Source organism: Pocillopora verrucosa, chromosome 12, assembly GCF_036669915.1.
Source record: "Pocillopora verrucosa isolate sample1 chromosome 12, ASM3666991v2, whole genome shotgun sequence".
NCBI lineage: Eukaryota > Metazoa > Cnidaria > Anthozoa > Scleractinia > Pocilloporidae > Pocillopora > Pocillopora verrucosa.
Window position 1 is genome coordinate 12,044,828 of NC_089323.1, and position 20,156 is coordinate 12,064,983.

At 36.8% G+C, this 20,156-nt stretch overlaps 1 protein-coding gene across 1 annotated transcript; it reads right to left on the reverse strand.

The window, feature by feature from the left end:
• Positions 1-7,070: 7,070 nt before the first annotated feature.
• LOC131785082 (uromodulin-like) lies at positions 7,071-16,310 on the reverse strand. Its single transcript, XM_059101928.2, has 5 exons — positions 15,980-16,310; positions 15,648-15,797; positions 14,664-14,780; positions 8,426-8,554; positions 7,071-7,728 (listed from the first exon to the last, which is right to left on the reverse strand). Exons 1-5 carry the CDS (start codon positions 16,299-16,301, stop codon positions 7,358-7,360), a joined length of 1,089 nt encoding a protein of 362 aa, XP_058957911.2. The 5' UTR covers positions 16,302-16,310; the 3' UTR covers positions 7,071-7,357.
• Between the last annotated feature and the right edge of the window lie 3,846 nt (positions 16,311-20,156).

The following is a 20,156-nucleotide window of genomic DNA, read 5'->3' on the forward strand; positions in this document are numbered from 1 at the left end:
ACATGATTGAAATAACCTTCTTAAGCAGTTTACATATATATATAGATATAGCTCTTTGGCATACAAAGCTTTGCTTTCATGTCCAAATTGAGCACTCTACTAGGATGAGTCATTGCTGCTAGCATTATGCATGCTCACTAGTTTTTCTAGTTTGAGCACTCTGGCATGGCTTAGATGATCCCACATGTGTGAGATCACTTGGGGTGGCTATATGGCCTTACCTCCATCCTAGCATTAGCACTGCACTGATGAGGCCCAGAAGGCCGAAACAGTACTGTCTGCAGTTAGTTATATATATATATATATATATATATATATATATATAAATAAATATTATGAGAGGAAAAAACGACGCAACTACATATCCCGACAAGCCTGTTTCGTGAATCGCTTCACTCTTCAGGGGTTTAATGAAAGAATATTCATGTGACTATCGTTTATATACTAAGAAAATTTACATAATGCGCGGTAAACTTAAAACTTTAAAGTTCAGCTGTTGCGTAGCAACGCTTTGTTTCTGTGTCGGCATGAAGATACGAGTTCGTTACGCTTATTTAGTGATGAGAGGTCGGGTCGGTAAATTATCAGGAATTTCTCTTTTAGGCATAGGTTGCATCTTTTACTGGAGCTGCTGTAGGGAGAGTTAGATGATAAGACGCGCCATGAAATAGAGTAGTCAATGTTGTCGTTCTTGAGTGTCCAGATGTGTTTGCTAAGTTCGGTAGAGTTTTGTGCTTGGCGTGGCGGAATGATGCGGTGTGATTTCTGTGTCTTGTTTTGAAGTCGGTTTCTGTGAGTCCAATGTATGTTTCAGAGGTGTTGTTGTCGTTCCGTGTGACGGTGGCTTGATAAACGACTGAGGATTGAAGGCAGTTACCATTGAGCGGGCAATTGTTCTTTTGTCGGCAGTTGCATGTTTTGTTGGTTCCCGTGCCGTCTTTGTTGTCTTTTGTGTAAGGTGAGTGGGACGAGTGTAAGATGCGCTTGTTGTGGTTGTCGATGACCTGTTTGGTGTTGTTCATACAGCTGTAACTGATTTTGATGGTGTTGCGGTTAAATATCTTGCGGAGGCTGTGATCTTTAGGGAAATGTTTGTCGATTAGGCTGAGGAATTTGTGTCCGATATTGGTGCTGACGTTCTTGCTAAATGGAGGGTTGTACCAGAGGATGTTGCTTCGCTGCCTGTTTTTTCGTTTGGCAGTCGTGGTGGGTTCGTAGTGTAGGGTGTTATACACCCTACACTACGAACCCACCACGACTGCCAAACGAAAAAACAGGCAGCGAAGCAACATCCTCTGGTACAACCCTCCATTTAGCAAGAACGTCAGCACCAATATCGGACACAAATTCCTCAGCCTAATCGACAAACATTTCCCTAAAGATCACAGCCTCCGCAAGATATTTAACCGCAACACCATCAAAATCAGTTACAGCTGTACTTTATCAAGCCACCGTCACACGGAACGACAACAACACCTCTGAAACATACATTGGACTCACAGAAACCGACTTCAAAACAAGACACAGAAATCACACCGCATCATTCCGCCACGCCAAGCACAAAAACTCTACCGAACTTAGCAAACACATCTGGACACTCAAGAACGACAACATTGACTACTCTATTTCATGGCGCGTCTTATCATCTAACTCTCCCTACAGCAGCTCCAGTAAAAGATGCAACCTATGCCTAAAAGAGAAATTCCTGATAATTTACCGACCCGACCTCTCATCACTAAATAAGCGTAACGAACTCGTATCTTCATGCCGACACAGAAACAAAGCGTTGCTACGCAACAGCTGAACTTTAAAGTTTTAAGTTTACCGCGCATTATGTAAATTTTCTTAGTATATAAACGATAGTCACATGAATATTCTTTCATTAAACCCCTGAAGAGTGAAGCGATTCACGAAACAGGCTTGTCGGGATATGTAGTTGCGTCGTTTTTTCCTCTCATAATATTTATTTATTCTGCTCTACTTCAACGTATTGAGCACTGTTCCACGCGAAAATCGACTTACAGACTTCCTATATATATATATATGTATAGGAAGTCTGCAAGTCGATTTTCGCGTGTAACAGTGCTCAATACGTTGAAGCAGAACAGAATAAATATTATGAGAGGAAAAAAGGACGCAACTACATTCCCCGACAAGCCTGTTTCGTGAATCGCTTCACTCTTCAGGGGTTTAATATATATATATATATATATATATATATATATATACAACATACATAAATATACACACACACTCTGGTTCTTATATTTGAAAGTTTTTCAGCTTTATGTTTTTAAAGATGATGTAACGTTTTCCATAGACCACATTGCTCGTTCGAAACTTTATGGTATGATAAGGTTTTTATTTCACTTTTTACCTCCTTTTTGGTTTTCACCACTGAGTTGAGTTGAGGTCCAAACTCCATTCAAATCCTTCATTTTTTTCTCAAAAGCAATGTTTTGTCGAAGTAAAGTTGCACAATTCTGCTAAAAGTGCGCTTTTCTGTGCATTTCATCTCTCTACAGTTTGACAGAGGCAAACGAAGTAAACGCCCATCTTAGTAGTATTCACAGTGCGAGACCGCAATTGCAAAGAAACGTATAAATTAACAATCTATGTCAGTCACAATTACAAACAGAAGAATGGAAAGTTAAGAAAAAGCGACGAAAAAAAATGGTGTATTGGTTAGCCTATTTCTTGTAACCTCAATATTTAAACTCGTCCAGCACTGTAATAGTTTTACCTCTTGCTTTCCTTCCTCTGCTGTTTTTCCACGCCATCTCCTGGGCTTAAGGCAAGACAGTTAGGGCATGAACACAGGCTTCCATCTTTGAGCCCCTTTCATTTGGACGTCGAGGGTTTTTCCGTCACCAACCATACTCTTGCTTATCTTCAGCACTTGAAATTTCTTATGACAGTCCGGTTTCTCTTTATAATTATTTGTCCCAAAGAGTTGTTTAAGGAACTGCTTGACTGCAGATCGGCAGCGACTTGAACGAATGTAGCAGATAAAAGGAATTACTACGCTCGAGACCCCGACGCTGTTACGAGCGAAAAACGGAACCCATTCACAGACCAGTTTACTTTCTCTTTCAAAAGCGTTTGTTGCGAACACGACCGTAGGAGTAAAGCAGAAGAAGAAGGAAAAAATTATAATGGCGATAGTTTTGGCCGCTTTTTGTCTTCTCTCAGTCGAAGGTCAGCTTGAGAAGTAGGGAGGTTCATTTCCTCTCGCTGCAAAGAAAAAAAAAGATGATTAGCGTTCGCAATGATTTCATTTTTGTGGCCAACGTGATAAAAAATGCTGATCAAGGCATTATTTTCTGAAAATCAGAAGAGGAAACTTAGTAACAGCACCCAGATACATCAACTGCTATTTGATTTTCAATGTATAGATTGGCACCAACGAAGCAATCAGTTTTTGAACTTCGTGTATTCGCATGGTTAAAACAATGAGTAGTACGTTTTCGGTGATTAGATGGAAATTTTTTAGTTCGGACCGAACCAACCCATCTTTTAACATGAAGCTTTTAAATTATTCTCTATCTTTTACGCCTAATTTTGATAAAGTTTTCAAAGTGAAAAGCAAAAACCAAGAGTGAATAAACGTAGGAGGAAAAAAACCGAATTCATTGGATTTGTAATGAAGAGTTCTAAAAACTGGAGTTCTTTTTAAAATTTCAATTTTTTCAAGTCAAACTTATAGAAAAACTTTGCACTTTCGTTGTGCGTGTATGCAAAGGATCTTCCTATAAAATCATGGTTGCCACGTACAAAAACGTGGTTAAACGTATTAGCGTTTTAGCTCGTGGTTATGGTGGAGCCTTACACGGATTTTTTAATTTTGTATAAACTCAAAAGCTCGGAGGTCAAACTACCAATAACCTTGAGCAAACCTAGCAGGCGGGTAACTGCGTCCTTTAAATCCAGTAGGCAATGTTTTGTAGTAACTAAATGATTGATAAAAGTGTATTCCCTCTTTCCTCGTCATCTTTTTATACTACGAACTGTCAAGCAACAGACAATTGCACTACAGGCTAGGAACAACTATATAGCTGCAGCCACAAAATGCTTCGATTGCTCGAAAATCTCTGCTCTGTATTCTGTGACATGAGAATGACCAAGATCGATATCAATTAAAGGCGCTACCAGCAGGGACACCAAGAGGATATAGATAAACCAGATCAGAATTACTAGGATCAAGGCCTTTTTCTTCGTCTGCCAGGCAACGCACCTCAAACCAAAAGAAATGGCCAGGTATATGTTTGTCAGCATGGTGAGCATGGATACGAGGTTCAGCACCGTAAAGAGTCAGTTGCAACTGCAACTAAGGATTGCCAAAGTCTTACCTTAGAACCAACGAGCCTCCCATTCGTAGCTGATCGTGTACAATGGCATGTTTATGGCTCCACTGAACAGATCCACGACAGCAAGATTGGCGACGAAAATGTTTGGAACTGTTCTTAACGATTTAAATCGAGCAATGAGCGCGAGAACAAGACCATTAGCAGGCAAACAGGCTAAATAAAGAACGCTTGTCAGCACGCTCATCACAACCTTAGCTGAAAGCGGTTTTCCTTGGGAAATTTTGATTTGGTTTCAAAAAACTGAGTCAGCAAAATCCTCACCCAAGTGAAAAAAATACAAAAGTGCAGTTGTCAAAAGGAAGCTTTAAAAAAATATATGAATGTGGGAATGCATAAGAGAAAACAACAAAACATATCAGGCGGTGACAGTTAATGTTGACATTTCTTTTCTCCAACATCGAACTCGTAGTTAAGCGATCAAACTACTCTTTCAAAGAATAAATCATACGGAAGATCAACAGACATACGCAAACAAAAAACTATTAATCGGTAGATGCAGTTGTTAATGTATTTTCCATCCTTTATTTCACATATGGCCGTAAAACACCATCTATGACTGTGTTTAGGGGAAAGGTATAAAATTATTCACAAAATGAGAGTAAGGAACCAATGACGTCACTTTTCTGGCCAAAAGACTGGACGGCAATTCCTGATTGATATACACCTCTTTCGCCGTAGTTCTCCTTCAACTTTAATTTTCTCTCAAAAACTAAATCTTTCTAACTAAGCGTCCACTTCAAACTATATAAAGCTATAATCACAAACTAAAATTTAGTGATTTGCTGACAACTTCACCCATTTAATTACGAAACAGAAAAAATAGACAGTCACGTAAAGATTAAAAAAGATGGAAATTTCATATTTAAACAATGAAAACTTAACGAGGCATCATACCTAACACAAAAAATGCATCAACGAAAGTTAAAAATCACGTTTCCAACAGCTGCTGCTTTTTGCGACAGTTTTATGAAACAGTTTTCGTTAATGAAAGTCTAAAACTCAAGCGATCAACTCAATTAAAAAAACTAAACAACACACCTACTACTAACATAAAAACCTCAAAAAATTATTTTTTTTTTTTAACAACTGCTGTCTCAGTTCGACGACGTTTTTCATGGAACATTTTTCGTAAATGAAAGTCTGGAAAAATGCGAGTTATCAAGTCGTGATTGGTTTCCCTTTTTTTATTGAGGTTCAAAATTTGACAAAGCTTACTAGAGAAGTTACACTGTAAGCATACTTTCTGTTAACTAATTCACTGGTGACGTGCACTCTACTGATTGATTTTAACGTTCACTTTACAATTTTCTCGTATAAAAACACTCACTGAATCATTTACATGGAGCTCTTGAAGGAAATTGTCCTTGATTGCAAGGATTTGCTGTGTTACAAGTACGGAGATGTAAAATGAAGCGGTCGATATGCAGGATTGACGGTACGAAACGAGATGAAATTTAGTTATAACCTCCGTTTAGCTGAATCTCAAATAATATTTTTTTCACTCATTTCTATGAAACGAAATGAAAAATGAAAAATGCCATGCATTAGACACATTACGTAACGAACTAGAAATTAATTATCAATGACAATTCACGAATATAATCAATCATAGAGACCAAGCAGGTCATGACTATAGTAGTGCTCCCTTCAAAGAATCTAAAAATATGCTGGTAGTGGTAATTAAATAAAGAAACAAAAAATTATAGTCGTTTTTCCAATTATACTTAAAAAACACGCCAGAAAAATCTGTAAGGGCTGAGTGCCATATGTTTTGACGCTTGCAAAAAATATTATGCATAAAATTGAATTAAAAAAGGTTATTAAGCAGTCGGAAAAAATGGAACGCCAACATTTCATGGTTGAGATGAGAACATTTCATCAATTATTTTCTGTTAATAAAATGCTTTTGCATCTCTATCTTCTTATACCTTGTCTGAAACACATAAGTTCTACTTTAATTTTTATTTTATTTTATTTTGTTTATTTATTATATTTTTATATGTAGCCTGAATATGTCAGTAAGTCTTCGATAATTATCATTATTATTTTATCACAATAACAATCTCTTCACAAAATGTATTCTTTTTTTTCCATTTGTTTCCTTTTATTTCAATCATTGAAGAAAATTTATGAGATAAATTAATTATCACGAGCGCCTTGATTGGTTAAAAACTTATTGTTTCTTGAAGCATGTTGGGTTTTGTTTCAAGGTATATATCAGAGAAACAATAGACTACACTCTCTATCCGTTTTACAGCGTAACAACCCACCTAGGATGTTGGGAAAACACTCCAAAAGTGATTTCAAACTTTCTCGTGTTCTCTCAGCATCTCAGATGGTTTATGACGACGGTAAATGGATAGAAAGTGTGGTGTATTCCTTAATTAGTTCGTGTTCTCACAACTTTTCATAACTGAACGGTGGTAGAAGTCATAAAGTGTTATTATTTGGTTTGTAAGGGGAAATATGACAACAGCGTAGTCAGCTTTTGAAAATTGTTGTATGCCTGTTCCCTGAGGAAACCCGGTAATACGCTGCACTGGATTGATTGATTTATTTATCTATCGACAGTACCACTTTCTTAACTAATTTTTTTTTAATTTTTATTTTTCACATATCCTGACCTTCAAAAGTGGAAAACACCATGACACCGAAACTGCCAGTTTGGTACCTGTCTTGTACATGGTAACCAGTGTATGGTTTGGTAGCATTTTAAGAGATTTGGAAGAATATTGCCCTAGTGTTTTAACTACAAGAGATTTATTGTTGCTGCTTCTTTTCTACTTGAAAACTCTATTAAACTCTATTTGAGAGCTCCATTTTTGTTTCAACATTTGCAAGAGTTAAATCATAAAATTCAAGCAGGCGAGAAAAAATTGTAGGCCCGGGCTACGTGCGTACGGGCGGGATACGCCCCTGAATGATTCCGCATGATACCATTGGTTGTTCAAGAAATAGCAAGAAATAGTTCCTCATTATCTAGAGATGATCTAATCAGTGCCACAGTATCTTTGGCAGCCTCCTGATGGTGCGTTGTGTAGGTAATACACAAAGAATGAGCCACAGTTTCGCACTTGAATAGTTGTGGTCTTAAAGGCACAATTATCTGAGGATCGAAAATTAACCTTCCTGGATACCTTGCCGTCTTCCATGCGGGGATGGCCATCTTTCAACCATCCAGGTCTAAGGGTACCACAACTTTTCCAGGAAATACATTTAGTAGGCATCACCTTGCCTGCGGCTCCTTGAAACCGGAACCATCCAGGACCCAACTTATTATCGCACAGTTGATCTTCTTTTGATGTTGCCAAATATTTTGTATTTCTTGTTTTAGTTGTCAGAGACTTATAGTTTTGACATTCTGAAATAACAAAGCGGAAAACCAATGCGTTCAGAGTCACCTAACCCAGTGCGCAAATCCTTAACAGAGGCATAGAAAGCAGGACACTCGATTAGAGACACCACATACAGCGGTAAAAAAACATGGCCGTCAGTGATTTCAATGATCAATTTTTACGGTTAAATGTTCGAACCCGCTGCCCTACTACTCACCCGATAAGTAATCAGTTTTCCTGAGGTCAAATTCTTGGTTTTGTTCTGTGAATGACCACTCAATATGGCTCAAACCCAGGGGAAATTTTGAAAGAAACCTCTACGTACTTGTTGGTAGTATTTGTTTGTATTGCCCTGAGACTTGTCACTAGGAGGAGAAGTTCAGAGGCTCAGGGGCGGATTCAGGATTTTTCTTAGAAGGGAAATTTATCTCTAAGGAATAGCGTAACGGACGCCTTCTCGACCTGACGACTAAAAGAGCTAATGCTCAAGACGTCAGTGCCAAACTATAAATTTTTAAGGCTTTTAACAAAATTCTTCAACCTCGTCTCATGTTTTACTTCAACATCAACAAACCATATAGCCTTTTTCGTTAATTTATTGCTCTATTTAAGTCGTTTAAGAAAGACACATGTGGGGGAAAGCGTGTGCACCCCCTAAGCCCCCTCTCATTTCGGTTCCTATTGATCGCATTGATTAGTTACATAAACAGTATTGTTACGTACCTTCAGGAATACAGTTAAACCCGTCTCCAAGGTAGCCTGAATTGCAAGTACAAACGTATGAACCTGCATTATTTTTACAACTGGCGTCATTGTGGCAACTGTGAGAACCTTCTGTGCATTCGTCAATATCTAGTAAAGATCATACATTAATCAGTTGATGCACGTGGGTCATGCCGTTTTCATTTGAGTAGTTGAAGTGGATGTATACGAAAGATAATAGAGCGTGTGCACTCCCGCACCCATTCCTCTTAGATCCACCCTAGTGGCTTGTGTTGTTAACAATGTTCATTTTTTTTAAAGCTGCTGTTATAGCTACTGTTATGGATTTGCCTATCATCAGCAGTACCGTTATCATCATTTTCACAAACGCTGTCTTAATCATGGTGATTGTGCATTCGTCAATATCTAGTGAAGATCATACATTAATCAGCTGATACACGTGGGTCATGCCGTTTTCATTTGAGTAGTTGAAGTGGATGTATACGAAAGATAATATCTAGATTTAGCCAAGCCTAAAAGTGGAGCTCTTGTTAGGTTTTTTTTTTCGAGCCCTTCGCTATAGTGAAAACTATAATAAAACTCTTCGGCACTGGCTGTCGAAGATGTACTGTATGATGTCAGCCGTAGTTGAAATTATGTTCTGTTGAGTGTGACTGACAATTTCCGTCTGGGAAAATGAACCAAAATTTAAAGAAACGACGGTAAACAACTTCGAGTTAAGACATCACTGGTCGATTAGTGAGAACAGTGCGTCAGTAAAACAATACGCCAGAATCGCATGGAGTTCTCTCTTATATCTTCTCTTGAAGTTGCCAAGTATGACTGCATGTTCAACGGTTTTTCCCTAACGTTTCAACTTTCTCTGGCAAGCGTAGAAAAGTAGAATTCAACACTTGTTTAAACTATTCCCCTTTCTTGTTTGTTTTTACTTTTTCTCTATTGGCTATTCTCGTTAATGATTGTTCTCTGGCTAGAAATACACGGCGTCTTTTTTTAGAGATTTTTCTTTTATGTAATTCGGTAATCTCTGCTGTAACTGCATATAATGTTAGTGTCTTTAGGCTAACTGTCCACAATCTTAGGGTAATTTAACGTGATCAACTGAGTTTAAAACGTAAATTGGCCACCGTAAAGAGTTAAAAGACTGACGTTTCGAGCGTTAGCCCTCCGTCCATCGCTCTGCGTATACTTTCCCACCGAGGCAGCACCACAGTTTCTTTAGAAACTTACCCCCTTTATCCATTTGTCCGTAATCATATCAACTCAAGATACTGAAATACGAAATTTGTCTAACGTGTTTTTTGCACTGGGAAAGTTTGATTTAAAGCAAGACAAGCTAGAATTAGAATGTCATCATTAAACTTGATGGCGAAGAGAGACTTAGGATTCGATCATAAGGATATTGGTAAAGATGAAACCTGGATTGCATTTGTACATTAGAGAAATCAATCCCAAACTTCAGTCAAGTTTTCGCTGTAGTTTAAAAGTCGAGTGGATGTTGTTATTGGCTATATTGCAGAGGTTCAAAAGTTTTAGATGGTATTCTCTTATATTTGAAAATAATTAATGTTAACATGAAACACAACAATACATTTTATTGATATGCAAAAGTTTTCATCTTATCTACAGGCAAGTCTTTGTATTATAATTCAACCCAACCATTTTCCACAACTTGTAAACACCATCACAAATAATTAATAAGGGAAATAGAAAATTTGTGGCAATTACACCATGTCGAAAATGCCATGTCCAGAATAAGCTAACAGGATTGACGAGGCTGTATGAGGGAATAGGCTAGCTTGTTTGTGTCATTAATTTGCTAATCGCTCCTCTTGCCAATGTTTTGACGAGGAACTTAGGATTTTAGCAGGCCAGCAGTTCAAAGGGAATCTGACTTTTTCAAAACTTGAACCTGAAACCTATCCTCGTGAAAGCCATAATTGTGCCTGGTAACTCATTCTTATTCTGATAAACTAGATTTAAGAAGGATACAATATTTTATTATATAAATTTGATGTATATGCTGTGCGCAAAACTTTAATTTGACTATACTTTTAGAGCCATGACCAATCCCTACACATAATAAAATATTAGTGAAAAGAAGAATGTAAAATTTGGTTGAAAAATAGGAAATGAAATGTATAGCGATGAAAAAGCTAAGCAAACTTTTTCATGACACTTGCCAGTACCTGTACGGCACGTAATAAAGTCATTCGAATTAGTCACAATCCTGTTTTTTTTTTAATGTTGAAAACACGCGCGCATAGAGATTTCCTTTAAAACTGCAGTTCAAAATTTTGATGCACACCTCAAAAGTAAAACAAAGAAATTTTAAGTTTCTATTCATTCAGTTTAGATTTTTTAGGTAAAATTGAGTCAAGCTTTCATGCGACGGCAGGATCAAGAAATTTTCGCATCTAATTCATAAGGTAAGCCTACCTGGAACAATAACCTTCGCGTACACATTAGACCAGGTTTGTATTGATAATGGGAAAAATCACTGTTTTACAAGAAAATAATGACCGAGAATTTGTAGCAAACCACAACCCAAGGTCTGCCGTTAGTTTTAAACTTAAGACAGTGCTTTAAAACGAGAACTTTGCTCATGCACATAGTATGTGATTGTATATATTGGATATAATCATTGGTGAGAAACCACATGCTATTTTGAAAACTTGAGCAAGAGTATTTAATGCAATCTAAATGATATTACATGTTACAATGTGATAACTTACACAGCAAAATTATATAAACACAAAATTTCAAACAAAGGAAGTCAGGTTATAGACTCACTTGCTTCAACTTTTGAGGGCTTAAGGCACAGGGAAAAAGATATGTTAAACAGTAAAAAATAACACAAAGTTGAAAGTTTGAAAGCTTAAAGATATATATTACAATCATCAAACCATATGCATCCTAGCAAACATAGGGTCAATTACCACCATAACTTCTCCCAAACATTCGTACTCACAGGAAATCATTAGTTTTTGTCACTAGGTGGTACTGTACTAACAATAGTTCAACCAACACAAATGCACTTTTTTCAGTTATCTCATGGTATGTGTCTGTACAGATCATGTGGAAGGTTCCTGCATGGGACTGACATTTCAATTACCACAGCAAACTGTAATCATCAGAACTGCAAGCCAAGGTATATTTAGCAAGTGCTCAAGTCTTCAAATTAGTCTTGTTGTTAGAGTCAAGAGCTCTCCTTTTAGAGGCTATCTTCAGCTTGATCATCCTGTTACAAGTGAAAACAACAAATGTTACTCGCATATTCAAATGATTACTAAGATCAAAAACGATAATTTTTCGATAACCTGCTTCCTTTCATTATGCTCCAGAAATAGTAAATGGCATTGAAGAGAAAGGAAAAAAGTTCTTGAAACATTCTATGTAAAATGAAAGTTCGTTATGAATGTTAATTACGACGGCAAAAAAACATCTGTGAAGCTCTAATAACAATTACCTTTCCATGTAAACAAACCACAATGAAACATGGTAAGAATGGATTTAATCTCACCCAGTTTGAATGTAGAATCCAAAATCTAATTAACTTACTGGTGAGTTCAATCAGTTTTACACATGTACATTATTCTTTTAATACATAATTGCTGTAAATGCAAGTGCCTCGTAAACAGCATTCTATCGTCTTCTATTCTTCCACCTTGGAGGGTGCCTTGTGTACATAAAATGAAGGTTCAGTGCGTCTAGTAGCCTTTTTTGGCTACAAAGATCAACAATGAACAGCAGCCTTACCAAAATATAATTTTTAAGACATCTTTACAACGACGAGATATGATGAAATTAAATTACTGCGTGAAACTTAGTGTAAACATGAACATCGCTGACTCAAGCTCATCTTATTTCAATTGTCGGGAAGGCCATTTCTTCATTCTTGGGGTAAAACAAAACATCTTGGACAAGCGCGATTTTTTAAAATGAATAAAGTAAACTATGCGATTGTTAACTGAAGAGAGAATGATAGAGACTTGCTCACGTCGTTTGCCATCATTAGAAAACTTTTTAGGCAAAAAATAATTAGCAAGATAACTTCTTTTCCCTAACTACCATGACTGTATTAAACTTTCCAAGCGATAGGACAAGAAATGACTTAACAAACACGAACACTTTGAAATGATATTCAAGCGATGAACCGGCGCGAAGGTTTTAAAGCGTTGAATGCCAAAATTTTAACCGAAGCGTGATTTGAATTGTGAACTGAAGCTAGTATCAAACGACGATTGGTAAAAAAACGATTGAATTTTTCTGGACCTCAGCGTAAGAGAAAACGGAGATAAGACTCAACTTACCTCCTCTTCTTTCTCTGATCCCTTGTAGTTCACTTTCTTCTTGTTGATGACTTCTTTCCAGTCTATTTTCGAGAGCTCCTTATATTTCCTTCACACGTGGTTCTTCTCTAGATATTCGCCTTTTTACTCACGCCTTTTCTTGTTCTGTTTCGCGTTCCTCTACCTGTATTTTGCCTATTTTAGCGTCCTTTCTAACTCCGCGTTTTCTCGACTCACTTTACGCCTTTTACTTCTTGTTTTCTTTGGTCGCTTTGTCTCTTCCTTTCCAGCTTATTTTCACTTTCTCCACGAACTTGAATTATAACAATGTCTTGCGGTTGATAAAGCTTTAGCTCTGCCGATATTGTTGCTTTGCAAATTGATAAGAAATTTCAAATACTGAGAATAAATGTTCCACTACAACCTCACCAGTATAATTTCCCGCACAAAACTCGGGTTGCAAATTATTTGCATGGGCGGCTTCACATCAGCTAGCCCACGTGAAGCCAACTTGTAATCCCTAACCGTGTGAATGCGGTACGCTGCACTAAAGCTAGGCGCTTGAGTATGCGCAGTTTATTGTCATCTGCATCCAAGTTACTCACGCAATCGCGCCTGCGCATTACCTTCTCCCTCACCCCTCCATTACGTAATGGCTAAATAGTGCCCGCAATGCAGTTGACCCCGCGTGCTAAAAGTAGCACCTTTTATTGTCGGTCGTACGGTCGTAATTTTTTCGGCTTGATGAGCTACTTTTTTTCCTATAACTATGGGGCTACGCTTTGCACGCTGCGAGCTCCGCTATTATTTAATCTGATTGGTTAGTGATACAGTTGATACAGGTGATCAGTTAGAACTACAGAGAGGAAAAGGGGTACTTTTGCCCCTTTATGAGACTTATAAAACTCTAAAAAATAATAGTTGTACTACTACTGCTGCTACTACTACTTCTACTACTGCTACTATTACTACTACTACTACTAATAATAATAATAAAAATAACAATTACTGTGTTGATTGAATGGGGTTGTTTTGACTGAACCCTCACCGAAACTTCCATGGTATAGATGTATTTTGATCTTCACGGTGTTCGGAAGTTTATTTATAATATGAAAACCTATATTGAAATTTTTACACGTATATCAACAGTAGATAATCACATGATTTTTCTCGTCCAATTTGAAAAAAAAAAGACACCTGCAAGTTTTCTCAAAGACTACATAGTGTACTCGCCCTTCATAAACAAGCTCGTGTAATTTTTTTGTTCTCTGAAGAAGAAAAACGTCTGCATATTTTTTGAAAACCGCCCTCGAAATTATGTGATTAATAATGGTAATAGGACTGTGCGAAGTCCAATTCGGTCTATAATAATACAAAGCGTTCAGGAGAGGTGGTTGTTGCTATGGTTCTTGTGATCAATTCTGTGATTGGTAGATTTAGCTAAGTCGACTTAGTATGATGGGCTGCTTCAACTATCCGATTACAGCCAACTGTTCGATTACAATTGTACAGAATGATTAGTGAAAAATAAAGCAGATAATGCACCAATCACATTAGGGGAAATTGTAATGATTATGATTTTAAAAAAAATTAAGACAAAAAATGGACTAAAGAACAGAAAAAGAAGAACAGCCCTAACGATTGCTAGATTGTACCTGATGTCTCAGGAAAATGAATTTTACATCCTAAAACAACTCAAAAAACAAAAGAAAACAAAAGCAAAAAAACAAACGAAAATTCAACCCAACCGAGTGATATCTCAAAACGTATGTAACAGGGGAAAAATAACTCATCTGTTGGCGGTTGAAAAAGACTCGCGGTATGCAATCTAAGCCTCGGAAGTGACTGAATCGTGGCACTTCATTTCAAACGTATTCCCAACCTTTCTTACTTTATCAATGAAGACACAGAAAAAGGTGCTACATAAAAAAAGGTTGACATATCACCTGTTTTGCATAGGCTTCCAGTCCATCCCGACGAATTACACGCGCACGTATATTTCATGTCCCCATTAACGCACATGGCGTGTTCTGCACATTGATGCTTGACGCAGTAATCAGCAACTAAATAAAAAAAGACATTTCTCTAATAATGATTTAACAACCATGTCATGAATTTCTCGACCTGTTTGGTTTTAAGAGACATTTTCTCCGAGCTTTTCAACCCTATTAAACAAAGATAGAGAGCTTTTCTTGCGAAGGGAAAAACATATTCTCATCGGCCCTAAGCACACCGTGAGTTATTCCTTTCTTTTTACTCTATGCGCCTTCCTCCGCACGTCGATGGGAGAGAACTGCAAGAGTCTCTAAAGCTTCCAACCGACATTTTATTCAAAGGGACTTAAGCTGTAACCACCGTCTAATTGACCGAGAGTAAATAAGTAGGTGATAATCAATATGTCTTTCCCTTCTGATCCTCAGTCTAATATGTAGTCTAGAACCGGAATGCACAATAGGAAACAACATGACAAGTGCAATTTGGTTTTAATAAGCACGAATACATTTTTCAACGACAACAAAATTGCACAAGTCCGTTGAGCGAGTGCAGTTTATTGCCTTCGAAAAATTTACAAGAGCTTATTTACACCAAATTGGACGAGAAATCATGCTGTTACTTGTTAATAATTCACATGAAAAAATGCATTACAGAAAGTCAAGGTAGACGAAATTTTGACTGCACATACGCGCTATTTGTTACAACACGCACCCGTGTTACAACTCTACACGTTTTCAGCCAATCAGGAACACGCAATTTTCCATAGATAACATCAATTTTAGAATTATGAACCACGCCAGTCTTGTTTAACGTAGTGTCAGTACTGTTAACAATGTAAGCATTTTTCGGTAACGTAAGGGCGAAGTACCATAAGCAATATTAGTATTAAACTAAAATCAGTACTTTTGAGTTTTTCTAGATATACTTCTCCTTACTTTCAGTTTCCATATCACAATAAGCTAGAATGGAATTTCCCGATCGTATGGGATCCAACCAGTAATTTCCGCTGACCGCTTGTTCTTGTTCACTGGCCTTGATCTCTTTGCATGAATAAGCTGGCAGTTCAGGAATGGAAGCCAGGGGAACTGGAATAAATTAATCATACTTGGTTTATTTTTATGGAAAATAAAAAGTGATGATTATCATACACAATAACGAAGAAGATCAATACATTTAGTGTGCGTCTTGGAATTGTCTGCTAGTATTCTGCAGCAGTTTCCAAAATGTGCACCTATTAAAGAAAACATTATGCTTTTCGTTTCGATACCTCTTTCAGAAACTTTGCCAAAGTGATATCTGTTCTCGTTCTTGATAAAGTCCTCTGGCCTAGCCTCTTTGCTTCTGTTATTTAACTCGCATAGGTTTTCAAATATCACCACGTTGTAGCTTTGACATCTTATGTCAGCGAGGCAGGCATGTCTACAGTCGAGCGAACCTGCTTGGGCCTTAAACGTCTTAAAAGTGTGGCCCTTCAGCATCATTTGATAAATTGAATATGAATCTATTCTGCACCGTTGGCTTGCATGGTTTTGAAGTACACTAGTCAGCGAAACCAGCACAACCATGAAGACAATATTCTTTCGTAGCATTTGTACCTAGAAAGATCTGAGAAGTGATCAAAAAATTATAATAATAATAATAGCGAATATGTTGACTATAAAATGGGAGACATCAAGAGAAAATGCGATGCTCTCTTGTAAATATCCACTTCGTCTAACAGAAATTGTTCCACTAAAGCATGTTAAGGCATGGCTTGAAGCCTAATTAGCATAAAATCTCAAAACAATAATAACTTTTCAGACTTGGCAACAATATCAAAAGTGATAACCTTAACTTGATATTTGCTGTAAGTGATTAAAACTTTGGTCTCGTGACTATTCATCTTGCTTTGATTGGATAAAAAGGAAATTCAAAATCGGGTGTCGAAATGGCCTGTAATGAATAACAATAACAACGTTGCTGAAATTGGATTGTTGGCCCCTTTGTGATTCTGGCCGGAATGATTGACAGGGATTTACAGTTAAAGAGATAATGAACCAAACATGTCACGTGACATAATTTGTCTCTTTTAAGACAGAAATAATGTTTCTTCATAAAAGACAAAGAATAACCGACATTTAACTTTTAACTTTTGTCAAACATTCCTACCCAATTGAAATTAAGCTATTTAAGCACGTTAAATTGCGTTTGTTGCGTATGTTTGGCATTCTCGGGGTCAAAGCAAACATTGTTCATACAGAAAAAACGTTAAAACTTCGAGGGGGGTCTTAACTAAGAAAAAAGTCATGACTGAGCAGAACTAAATAACTGTTACGTAAGGTTATTCTCAAGTTTTACGAGTGCCTTCTCAAAAAAAGAATCTAAAACATTGTGAACGGGCCTTTTGGAGAAAAGTACCACAGACTATAAATCATTCAAAATTATAAGTAAGTAAATTATAAGAGTAAGTTTTTATATATTTTGATGTTTCCTTTTCTGAAGCGAAGGATGCCGGCCGCCATTCCGTCGTATTCCTCAAACGTCATCTCTGACGAAATATAACTGCATGGTGTCAAATCCAGAGATCAATGTTAAAAGGTTGTCCGCATTTTCCTGTATTCCTGAGAGATTTTTTTTTATCAATAGATCTGTCAGGTCCGAGTTTTGAAAAATTTGCAAACAAGCCACCGAGGCCGCCAAGAAGAAATAATCTCATTAAAATATAAATTCTAATATTCTTTACTTCTCATCGGTTAGTTAAGAGGGTCTTAATGGGGTTTTGGCTTCTAAGGCTAACGGCTAAAAATTTTGGGCATTTTATGGCTAACGGTTGATATCATTTCCATTGTTGCCACCAGAAATTTTATTTACGGTTAACTTTTTATCTTTGTCCCACTATTTTCTTTGTTAAACCAGACCACTACTAAGTTTGCACTTTTTTATTCCTTGATTTGTTTTTATTTTTTGCTAAGGTGTTTTTTTTCTCCGTTGCTCATCTTCAAAGATGAGTTATTGACTCATTTACTTTTGAAAAATAAAGCGCTCAAGTTGAAGTATAATCTCCTAGTCAAGCTATTTGCCGCGAAAAGATCATAACACCTGTACAGTTTATTAACCTTTCTTAGGAAAATACATTTTTCAAATTATTCGGGCATGTTTTCAAATCTTAAATTTTTGGGAGTAACTTATGTAAGGAGTAACTTATGGTTGTCCGAAAATTTTCACAGGCACCTGCTTGTTGACAAAATAAAATTATTCATCAAATCTTAGTTGTTGTTGTTGTTGGTGATGATTGTTTTCTTTTTGTTGTTTTGTTGTTGTTTTTTTTTCATATCAGAAAGTAGAGAACTTAAGTAGAGGCGTTTTCGAGACGTGGACAATAATCGGAAGAAAATGAAAACTAATCCTGGCACGCTTGAACGCCAATGTGCCGACCTTAAGGTCTTCGATCGTCTCGTTATTTGCAATTTAAACTAAACTGTGTGTACCAAAATGCTGTTATGAGCGCAAGAAATGAGAGCCTTTGACTTCAGACTGCCGTCCACCTCTCAACAACGTTTGTGCTCAAGCTCCAAGGCTATATTTTGGACATCGACTCCATAGGCAGTGATGAACAAAGTAAACAATTCAATACCCGCCTTATTGGATTAGCTCTGTTGGTATCAAAAATTAGACTCCTCACGACATTTTACAAATGTGTGAAAAATTTCTAGCCAAAGCAGCCAACCGACAATTATCTGTAGTTTGATGGCAAAGCGTCCACCAAGAAAATCGTTACACTTCTGGTTCGGATTCCTCTCGGGAAATAAGCTCAGATTTTTTTATCTAGCTAATCTTTTTTTTTTCACGCTCTCTGCTTGTAACAAATGTTAGGCTTTTTTTCTAAAACACAACGTCTCCTTATATCTCCAACATAAGTGACAATAATGATATTTTACGCGAATTAGAGAAATACAGGTATTACAAGCCATATTATTAGAAAAAAAGATTATAAGATAACACAAGATTGTCGCAAACGAAACAAAACAACGAGAAGACGCGCATAATTGATGATGTAATCGACCATAAACCTGTAAAAACATACTCACTTTTCCTCAGGGAAGAATTCTGTATTAATCCAGATCTTAACAAAGCCAACCGTAACTAAAGCTGAAAATTATCTATCAGCTAATAATGCTGAACATCGGAAAGTCAATCTAATGTCTCGTGTGCTGTTTGCAAAGGAAATGTCTCCTTATTGACCTTTCTTTGTCCAATTTGATAATTATTCAACATTTCGTGTTTGCATGATTGTCTTAATTTACTTTCAGAGCAGGTGAGAGGCACTCTCTTTTCTAATCCTTTTTTATGTAAACAAACTATTGAACGCCAAACGCAAAAGACAATACCACTATAATTTACTGTTCTTCCCTATAATGGAAGCTGTTACCAAAACATTATTGTGACTTTGGCACCCCGGAGCTTCGATTAATCTTTAGTATCAGATTTGACATAAAATGTTTCTTTGCGTGGTGTCTCCCAACCTGGAGTTTTTCAATCAAAATACAGTGCGGAAAATAAATTACCCCCCATCCAAGAACTGAACCTTTTTTTTTTTTAGTAAAACATGACATCTAATTTCTGACTGAGGTAGATTTTACAAAATGAACTAGTTATTAAATGGCCATATTTATTTGGACGAAACTTCACGAAATTGGTTGAAACATCATCGTCTTACATTCAATATTTCGCTTTAAATGAGTTTCATAAATTCATCTAGAACAGATGAATACCTTTGAATTGTTAGACAAAGTTAAAAGACGTTACCTATACTGTTATTTCGAAATAACTAACAAACGATTCCTCTCCGCTAAAACTCCGAAAAATGAATTTGGAATACATAGCCTTTCGGTGAAAAAAAAAACTCAGTGTCAAAAAAAAAAAAAGAGACAAAAAAGAAAAAAACTTTTGTCATAAAAATTGAGGAACTACAATACAAAAATAACTTGAAAACTAAGTATTTCACTTTGTATGCTTTCATCTCGGCTAATAAAGCAGAAGATAAACTGGGTTCGCAGTGATCACACAGCGAAGCCCCATACATATTAATGATAGTAAGCAATCAGACCGAAAACATTTGATCTATCACGTGACCATACATCAGTTCGCACAAGCTTTCTTACCAAGCATGCGCGAACAACTATATGGCGGAAAAACATCTTGGCATTCCGTATCAACAATAAATGCCAAAAGATTAAAGATGGCATTTAAAAAAAAGGTTTGCGAATGATAGAGATTTTATCTCATGGCTGGCATACACACGGAAATGCGTGATGCAATGAAATTACAGATTCTGTCAAATGCTATGACAATAACTAGGCTATCATAGTCTACTTACCTGTGTGACTTCTCATTGTTCACCCGACAAAAAGCATTCTGGACAAAACTATTATTCTAAGATTCCACTTCCAATTTTTCTAACTTGC

What these genes read in the sequence shown, in the direction of transcription:
- LOC131785082 (XM_059101928.2), bottom strand. Translation starts at nt 16,301, where the DNA reads ATGCTACGAAAGAATATTGTCTTCATGGTTGTGCTGGTTTCGCTGACT. An exon ending in TGGCAAAGTTTCTGAAAGAG is followed by an intron (nt 15,798 to 15,979) that starts GTATCGAAACGA and finishes AATTTATTCCAG; the next exon opens with TTCCCCTGGCTTCCATTCCT. An exon ending in TGGAAGCCTATGCAAAACAG is followed by an intron (nt 8,555 to 14,663) that starts GTGATATGTCAA and finishes GATCTTTACTAG; the next exon opens with ATATTGACGAATGCACAGAA.